General features: G+C 46.2%; 1 protein-coding gene across 2 annotated transcripts in view; it reads right to left on the bottom strand.

Annotated features, from left to right (window-relative positions):
- Positions 1-295: 295 nt before the first annotated feature.
- Ino80d (INO80 complex subunit D) overlaps positions 296-9,847 on the bottom strand; it is a 61,173-nt gene continuing 51,621 nt past the window's right edge. For both annotated transcript variants that reach the window (XM_059277902.1, XM_059277903.1), the window contains 3 exons: positions 4,783-5,000; positions 3,868-4,025; positions 296-1,724 (listed from right to left, as the gene is read on the bottom strand). In XM_059277902.1, the coding sequence (XP_059133885.1) occupies positions 562-1,724; positions 3,868-4,025; positions 4,783-5,000 (1,539 nt within the window). In that variant the 3' untranslated portion in view covers positions 296-561. The remainder of the gene's footprint in view (positions 1,725-3,867; positions 4,026-4,782; positions 5,001-9,847) is intronic.

The raw sequence follows: 9,847 nt of genomic DNA, 5'->3' as shown, positions 1-9,847 counted from the left end.
CACGCACTCACAGGCAGTCAAGAGACGGTTTTCTTTCCGGTTAGCCACATCACGATTAGGAACAGCATCCAGGCCTCACTGTGGTGTTGGGCAGCTGGTGCTGAGTCAGAGCTCCGATTGGCCTCCACACACCACCCGCTACACAGGATCTCACTAGGGCCACTCTATCTAGAACAACCTATGGAAAAACCTGGCTAGAGAATGGAAAGCATTGATCTGAACACTAGGAAATAGTAAAGGGCACTGGTAATCTGAGGTATCTTCCACTTCTAGGACTTGCTGAAAAAAAAAAAAAAAATCAACCTATCCAGTCACTGTGCTGAGCCACCAGAGAAAACCGCCAGGCCGCGAGGACCCGCCAGGAGGGAATGAGCACCAGTGCTAAGGAGCACATGTGAACACTGACGCAAGGTCCACTGCACGGCCGCTTGTTGACTGGGAAGGGGGAGTCCCGCTAATCCCCACTTTTATTTTTAAATCTTCTGCAGGAAAAGAGGAGGGGGTGCAAAAGAGGAAACACATAGAAAACGCCAGGTTCCACCTGCCTGCAAGCACACAGACTCAGTTAGGGGTGGGGAAAGGGGGAGATGCATTATTGGTACTTGTAGCCGTGGCACCTGTTACTGTGAAGCCTGTAGGAGGGGCTATCGAGCTGTGGCTGGGCTGCAGGTCCTTAGGAATGCCACTGTGAGAACTCAGCTGGTGGCCGAAGGCTGCGCTGAACTGCGGGAGTTGATGCTTGGGAGAGGTGGAGGCCATCAGTTCAGCGGAAGGCCCCATGCCACTGAAGCTGGTCTGCGGTAACCCCGGAAGCACACTGGAACTGCTTGGGGTAACGGTGGCGAAGGCAGGCTGTGTGGTCTCTGAGTTGGACGTGGTGGGTGGCGTGGAGAGGGAAGTGGAAAGAAGGTGTCCATCCGCGCCAAGGAGGTTGCTGAATGCAGAGGGGTCGCCAAGGTTGACGGGGAGACTCCCCCAGTGAGTTCTGGGGTTGACCACTCCTCCAAGTGGCACCTCAAGCTGGCTGGGGAGCAAGTGCTGTGCCATGATGGGCATCTCTGCTGAAAAGGTAGCTGCCATAGTATCACCAGAGTAAGATGTGTGGGGAGAGGTGATATGGTCACTGTAGGGCGACGGCACGTGCTCGCTATCATAATGGCTTCCATGGGGTGAGGAGTGTGAATGATCACTGCTGTATTGCTGTCGTGAGGTGATTAGGTCATCTGCCTTGCTCAGCAGCTGGGCAGGATGTGGCCTCTGGGAGGCATGGCTGCCATCATGAAGTCCATGAAACTGTCCTGGGAAGGCTCTCTCCCCAAGTGCACTCTGGCTGAGCAGAGTGGCAGAAGTAAGGCCAACGCTGGCTGGGGCAGAGAACTGCCCCTGGATCTGCCCTGCCAGGGGTGTAGGTGGGTTAGACAGAGAAGCAGAGCGGAGCAGGTTCTCGTCCAGGTCCAGACTAGAAAAGCTATCGTGTACTATACGTCCATTCAGTAGCTCCCCTAGGTCCGTGTTCACTTCTCGGCTCAAGGACTGGATTCCCGAAGCATCGGTCCCCCCGGAGAACACCCCCATCCCTCTATCTGACAACCCCTGAACTGGCACTCCGTCTGACTGGGTAAGGACCCCAATTGTACTCAGGCACTCGAGAGAAGTCACAGCCTGCAAGGCCCGCTCAAGCTCCTCGGCTTCTTCGGTGGTCGGGAGGAGGTCTCCATTCTTTCCTGCATGATCCAAAGCCGGCAGCGTCAGTGGGAGCTCATAGCTGACTCACACAGCAAAAGTCACACATTTCAGTCTTTTAAACACCATCCTACCACAAAAGAGTCCTCCTTGCCAGGCCTGGTGGCACACACCTTTAATCCCAGAATTTAGATGGCAGAGGCCAGTGGATCTCTGTGAGTTCTAGGTCAGCCTGGTTTAGTTCCTGGCCAGCTAGGGCTGCATAGTGAAACCCTGTCTCAGGAAAAACAACAACAACAAAAAAGTCCTTTGTGAAAAGAAAAAAGTTTCTTTTTTGAGACAGGGTTTCTCTGTGTAGCTCTGGCTGCCCTGGAACTCTCTCTAGACCAGACTGGCCTCTAATTCACAGAGATCCATCTGCTTATGCTTCCTGAGTGTGGGAATTAAAGGCGTGCTCCACCACCACCTGGCGAAAAAGTTTCTTATAATGGAATTAGAAAGAAAAAGTGAAATACTGATCTGCAGGACAGGCCTCAAATGTCAGCTCTCTTGGAATTTCAATTACCATCTTTAATTTATTTAGTCTCAGAAACCTACCATATGAAATGTTTTTTTTGGTTGGTTCATTTTTTAGACATGATTTCACTATGTAGCCTTGACTGGCCTAAAACTTATAGACCAGGCTGACCTCAAACTCATAGAGATTGATCTGTCTCTGTCTCCCAAGTGCTGAGATTAAAGGCGTGTGCCATCAAGCCTGGCTCTGTTGAATTCTTTTTGTGTTTACTTTTGAGTAGGTGTGCGTGCCTGTGTGAACTTCTGCCACATGAATGTGGGTATCTGTGGAGGCCGAGGTGTTAGATCTTGGAGCTGGAGTTACAAGCAATAGTAAGTTGCCCAGTATAGGTTCTATGAATTAAATTCAGGTCCTCTGGAAGAATGCAGATACTCTTACCACTGAGCATTCTCTCCAGCCCTCATAATGTTGAATTCTTAGGACTCTACATGGTTGCCAATTTAAAACTGAATGTCCATTTAATTATACATTATTTTTCACCTAAAATGATATTAATACCATTAACATAAAAAAATGAAGGCAGTATAGAACAAGACAGGTTTATATTATTTGGTCTACACCTACATTCTTCCAGCTAGAGGTGAGAACACAGAATCCATGCATGTATGGTAAGCACTCAGTTTCTTTCATAAGCTACCTTTCTTTTCTTTTCTTTTTTTTTTTTTAAGATTTGTGCTTTCTAATTATGTGTTCATAGGGATCTATGTCTGTCTGCTGTCAAGTGAGTGCAATACCTGTGGTGTCCAGAGGGGGTGTCAGATCTCTGGGGGCTGGAGTAAGAGGTGGTTGTGAGCAACCTGCGGAGGACATCCTTCCCAAAAGCGGCAAGTGCTCTCAACCACCTCTTCAATCCTCTTCAATTCACAGTATGTTTGACACTCTTTAGTCTTCCTCCTTGGCCAGGCATGGCGGCGCACACCTTTAATTCCAGGACTTGCTGGTTTACAGGCGTGCACCACCAGGCCTGGCTCCAAAGACAGGACAAGCTGTAAAGTATTTTAATGAACTGGTATGTTGAATGGCACTGTCCAAACATTAGGGAAAATTATTCATTTTAATGGAACAAAATTACATAGCTATTAAAGTATAAATCTACTAAGAATATAATATGATTAAATAAATTATGTATTTCTCACCATCTGAAAACAACTTTAGTGATTTTTTTCTATTTATAGTGACAGACATTTTATACAGATACACTGCAAAAGGCTATTTTATTAAAAAAATTAGTAATAAACTGGCCAATAAATGGCTCAGTGGGTAAGGGTCCACGCCCCACAGGCCCCACAGCCTCCGTCTAACCCGGAGCCCCTGGAAAGGTGGAGAAGATAATGCACCCCAGCTACCCTCTGCCCTCCACACCATGCAGGCTGTGCAAACCTACACATGCACCATACAGCACTCAGCAATAACAATTAAAGTTATTAGTATCTCTAGGATGATTTGGTGATACTGGGTATAATCTCAGGGCTCCAGAGCTGAGACAGGAGCATTGTGGATTCAATATGGTTAAGAGCCTGTCTCAAAAGCCAAAAATAAAATAAAACTTATTTCCCTTCTTGGGAACCATTTCTAAATCAGTTCCTTAAGTAACACATTGACCATACCTTCAAAAAAATCAAAATCTTGTAAGTCATCAGGCAGCCGTGGCAGGACATCCGCAAAGTCTTCGTGGTTCAACTCTAAGTCATGCGGAATGTCGCTGATCTCGTTGGCAATGTCGTCCGGCAACTCGTCGGCACTCAGCTCTGGCGTGGAAGGGCTACTGCAAAGACAGTGTGGCTAGTCCAGCTTCCCCCTCCCCTCGCTGTGTACCGCAGGTTCTCCAGACACTCAGTACACATGGGGACAGGAACAGAAAGCAACCCCTCCCAAAGCTGCAGGTGACACATGCCTGCAGTCCCCATACTTGGGGACCCAGGGCCAGAGAGTCAGAAGTTTAGGTCACCTGCAGCTCCGTGGAGTGGGGATGTCTAGGAATACATGAGACCGTCTCAATGAATAAATAAAGATCTCTCCTCACTTTATGAGAAGGAAATTTGAAATGCTGCAGAAAGACACACCTCACTACATATAGTCACAAATTCCCACAGCCTTTACCCTGAGATGATCATTACCAGATCATAGTTCACTTCAAATTAGTGGAATGAATCACCACTTAGTATATCTATATATTTTAGCAAAATTTGAAATTTTAGCAAAATTTCAAATCTGATCAAGGTAAATAACCTTAAAATGAAATAAATGGGCAAGATTGAGCTGAAATTCATCTGATCAAAATGTTTAAGTCTGCCAAACTTTTAAAACATATTTCTAAGTACTTCTATTATACTGTGTATAATTTCTGTTAAGACAGAAAAACCTTGAGAGTATACGATTACATTCTCAATGTCAGCATCTGAGGACACTGATGGATGTGTACTGCAGACTTGGCCAGCCACTGCTAAGTCTGTCTATGACAGTCCCAGGGTAGGACTGTGGCCACACCGCACAGAGGAAAACAACCCCACTGCCCCACTGACCGGATCTGCGAGGCCTCCACTGGCAGTGAGACGCTGGTGGGCATGCTGAGGTTCCCTTGGGGCACTGCAGGGGGAATTGGTTTCTGGGGTCGACGAGGTCCACGCCGTCTCTTCTTCTTGTGTTTTTTGGTAAGTGCAGGGGGCTTCGTTTTTTTCCTAGGTTTCCTCTGTTGCTGGTGCTGAACTTTACGGGAGTTATCTCCTCTCAAGAAATTATCCTTTGAAATGAACAGAAGATTTCTTTCAAACCTACTCCACCCTTCATTCCTGATACGTCTGTGCACAACAAGGTGGTTAGAAGTTGGCAAGTCTCTAAACGTTTCAAAACTAGAAGAAAGCTTAAATTTTTACCCCAGAGCAATGAGGAGCTGGGATGTAGCTAAGCAGGTACAGTGCCTGCTTGGCATGTGCAGGGCCCTGAGGCGGATCCCTAGCACCACTTAATCAGCTCTGGTGGCGAATGCCAGTAATCCAGACACTTGGCAGGTGGTGGTAGGAGGGTCAGAAATTCAAGGTCAACACAAGACCCTGTTTTGGAAAGAAAAAGTCTTTCTTAAGTATTTGTAAGATCTGTTTTACCTAATTTAAATATTGTGTAATATTGAAACATCACATTATTACACTAATAATATTTGTGTACAAGTTAAAATTGGGCTGAAGACAAGTCTCAGTGGTTAAGAGAACTGTCTGCTCTTCCAGAGGACGGGGGTCCCATTCCCAGCACCCACGTCAGCTCACAACTGTCCGTAACTCCAATCCCAAGGAACTTGACACCCTCTCCTAGCCTCTACAGGCATGAAGCACACATGTAGTCCACATACATACATGCAGGCAAAACATTCATACACATAAAAATAATTTTCTAAAAAAACTGAGATTATCTGGAAAAACTTAACTATTAAAAAATTTCTCTTAATTGTCTATATAATGCCTAAAGCTATGCACAATAAGTGTACAAAAAATTAACTTAATTCACCTCTCTCTCTTACACACACACACACACACACACACACACACACACTCCATCCACTTAAAGACATTTTGAGGGCTAGGGGTATAGTGTAATGGTGGAACGCTATCTGGTATGCGCAAGTCGAGGTTTGATTTCCAGAAACGGCATCAAACACACAAGACGCTATGATAGTGCACGCTCTCCAGGAACTTCCTCTTCCCCTGGGGAGACATCAAGGACACATAAACACAACACACAGAAAGTGAACAACAGTACATCTTAAAAGACATGGATGGATGAGAGCATCATCTAGGCCAAAGAAAATAGCACAAACAAGAAAAGCGTACACATAAACTGGGAAGCAGATGGGCTACAGCATGTATGATTCTGAACATCTCAATTTTAAACTTGAATAGACAATGGGACTCTTTTCCCATCCAGGAGTCACTTTTGAGGAGAAGGCACAACAGGCATGTTACAAGATGAGCCAGCCTGGTGGGCGTGTAGCGATGAACAGGTCGGGGTTCCCTTCAGAGGACCGTCTCCACAGTCAATAAAATAAGTAAAAAGCAAAGGCTCTTCAAACTGAAAGTCTTCTTTTCTAAGGCTTATTCCATTATTTATTTATTTGTGTGTACATCTACATGAATGTATGTACATGTGTGCGCAGGTATGTGCACATGCCAAGGTCTATGGTGGTATTTTATTTGTACTGAAATGTGATTTTAATTGTATGTTAATAAAGTGGCCTGGGGGTCAGAGCTATTAGAGCCATAGCAAGAGCGTGGCAGTGGTGATGCACACCTTTAATCCCAGCACTTGGTAGACAGAGCTAGGTAGATCTCTGTGTGTTCAAGGATACAGCCAGCATTGGAGACACACACCTTTAAACTCAATCCCAACCATAGAAGACCTGGAAGTCTCTACAGAAAGGCAGTGATGTGGCAGTCATGTGTTTGGGTTTACAACCAATGAGAAGGCAGAACAGAAAGACTATATAAAGATAAACACACAGGAAGTAGGTCTTTTTCAGAGAGCTCTCTTGGCTGAAGAGGATCGCTGAAGCAGGAAGGGTAAGGCTCTTAGCTCTGACCTCTTGGCTTTCTTCTCTGAATCGGCTCTGTGTTTCTTATTTAATAAGACGGTTGGATACATCTACAAAGGTCAGAAGAGTATTGGATCTCTAGGAGCTGGTTCCAGGCATCTGGGAGGTGCCCAGCTTGTTCTGTGGGTGCAGAACTCCAGTCTTGTGACTGCGAAGTGCGTGCTCTTGGCCACTGAGCTACCTGCAGCCCTGAATTTGGATGAGTTGTGTTTTGCTGCTGGGAAGTGAACCCAAGGCTTCACACATGCTAAGCACACTGAGTTACACCCTCAGCTCCAATAGAGAACTCTTATTTGAAAGCTCCTTAGATGTGGTGAGGTTAAAGGGAATATGGAACTAAAACACCTCTAAGGGTCTAGTTGGGTTGACTGTTAAGTGACAATTACCATTAGTTCAGTGGTTGTCCATCCTTTTGAATTTGCAATTTGACCCATGGCCTACAAATTTGTTAGACCGCACTTGAAAATATGCTGGGGTGCATGGCCCACATTCCTTCATTAACTGATACAAGAGAAGCTGCAAATTCAGAAGGGGAGTCAAGGGTTTATTCTGGCCTGCATACAGTTTGAGATGTGGGTTTCTAGGTGCAGACTTAGGGAATCCATGGCACCGTAGAGTCCTCTAAGAAATGCCTATGGGCAGGAACACGGTAACAAAGAGGAAAATAAGGACAAGGCTATACAAAAGCTGTGAGTGAAGAGGCAAGGGAAGGGAGCTGCTAAGCAATCAGAAACTGACAATTCAGCTCACTCTCAGCTTTTAGTGTCCTTAACTCCATCATCCGGGACAGATTTGATATCTGTGCCACCCCAGAGTTAGTTTGTTGAGTTCCTAAGCCTCCGTGAGATGCTATCAGGAAATAGGGCCTTCAGTCACTAGAGGCCTCATGAAATAGAATGACTGCTCACAGAAAAGTGACACAAGAGAGGGGCTAGCTGGGCCCTCTCTGCAAACCAGAATCAAACCCCATGGGGAAAAGCCAGAGGGCTTAGTGGGTGAAGGGTGTTGTGGAATATTACTTTAACTAGACAAAGATGTGTTACACTTGTTTATTGCTGCGTTTGTTTAACGATGTAAAGATGTGTTGCTCTGCCTGCCTAAGGCAACTGATTGGTCCAATAAAAAGTTGAAGGGTCAATAGCTAGACAGCAGAGGGACAGGTGGGGCTGGCAGGCAGAGATAATAAGTAGGAGGAGGAATCCAGGCTCTAGAGGAGAAGAGAGAGAAAGAGAGGGAGACACCCGGGGCCAGGCAGCCACCAGCCAGCCAAACTCAGAGTGAATAGGACACACAGTATGAAAGAAAGGCAAAAAGTCCCGAGGCAAAATGTGCATGAAGACAAAAAGGTTAAATTAAGTTATAAGAACTAGTGGGACAAGCAACAGATAAAGTCGGGCATTGGTAACTAATAATAAATCTCTGTGTCATGATTTGGGAGCTGGTTGGTGGGCCAAGAGACAGCCTGGTACAAAAAGGCACTTTCCCTAGGACCCACATGGTGGAAGCATCCACTTCTGCAAGCTGTCCCGTGTGCCCACACACGTGCACACACGCCAAGCAAATAAAGAAATGAGAAGGAAAAAAGAGAGCGAATCCCATGGCATCCCAAGTCTACACTCCCATCATTTATTCTTCACACTCTGTCCTTGGAGTCCCAGCGTCTGCTAAGTGTGTGAGGTGAGTCTCTGTTGTTTGTAAGCCAGCCTTTTGCATTTAGTTCCTCTAGTACTTTGTGACAGCTACCTGAACTAAGACACTGTGTTCCAGAAATTCTAAGATGTACGTTTTGCTGCCCCTGCAGCTGAGGAGTGTTCTATAACTGCTGCCATCTGAAGAGTTGCAGTCAGCCAGATGATGGTCACAGACGGCATTACCTACACACATCAAACAAAATCAAGAATTCTGAAAGGAATACTTCATGGAAACCTAAGTGTAGACTTGGTTTGTTGTAGTTTTGTTTGTTTGGTTTGGTTTTTCGAGACAGGGCTTTTCTGTGTAGCCCTGGCTGTCTTGGAACTAGCTCTGTAGATCAGGCTGGCTTAGAATTCAAAGAGATCCCCCTGCCTCTGCCTCCTGAGGGCTGGGATTAAAGGTGTGTGCCAGCACTGCCTGGCATAAGTATAGACTCTTAACTCACAGATTTATTTTTAAAACCAGTGCTGAAGATATGGCAGAGTGTTTGCTGATGCAGGAGCCCAGGCGTGATGTGTGCCTGTCATCCCAGCGCTTAGGAGGTGGAGGCTGGAAGACCAAAACTTTATTGTCATCCTCAGCCATATGCCAAGATCAAGGCTAGCCTGGGATACAGAAGATACTATCTCAAACCTCCACCACCAGCCAAAAAAAAAGCCCACGTGGGAATGACGTCAACATAAAGAGCTGGGTCCTACCCTGCTATGAAAGCTGCAGGCCCCTTCAACAAGGATCTATGGAATCATCAACCAAGGTCCACAAGAGGGTTCAAAAGCACACAGAGGCCTAGGGAAATGGCCTGCTTGGTATTGCACTGCTCAAGCATGAGGACCCAGGTTCAGACTGCCAGCACCCCCATACAGAGCTGGGCCCAGCACCAGGCTTCTACAATCCCAGCACCAGGGAGGCAGAGACACGCTCATCTCCAGAGCTGGCCAGGCAGCCAGTTAAGCCAAGCAGTGAGCTCACGGCTCAGTAAGAGAAGCTGTCTCAAAAAACAAGGCGAGAAGAACTGGCAGACACCTAACATCAATCTGGCATCTACGCGTGCCAGTGCACACACACAAACAGGTACACATACACAAAAGCATACAGGAAGTAGGGTGTGGTGGCTCTCACACTGGTAATTTTAGTACTCAGGTGGCTGGGGCACATAACTCATGAGTTCTAGACTGGCTTGAATTCAGAGTGAGACCCTGGCTAAACAAAATGAAGAAACACACACACACACACACACACACACACACACACACACACACACGAAAGTATCCTTCATTCACATAAAGCCTGAATAAACTAAGAAAAAGTGTGCACAC

The sequence above is a fragment of the Peromyscus eremicus genome, chromosome 13, assembly GCF_949786415.1.
Source record: "Peromyscus eremicus chromosome 13, PerEre_H2_v1, whole genome shotgun sequence".
NCBI lineage: Eukaryota > Metazoa > Chordata > Mammalia > Rodentia > Cricetidae > Peromyscus > Peromyscus eremicus.
The sequence above is the reverse complement of the archived record's forward strand: the minus strand, read 5'-3'. Positions and strand labels throughout refer to the sequence as shown.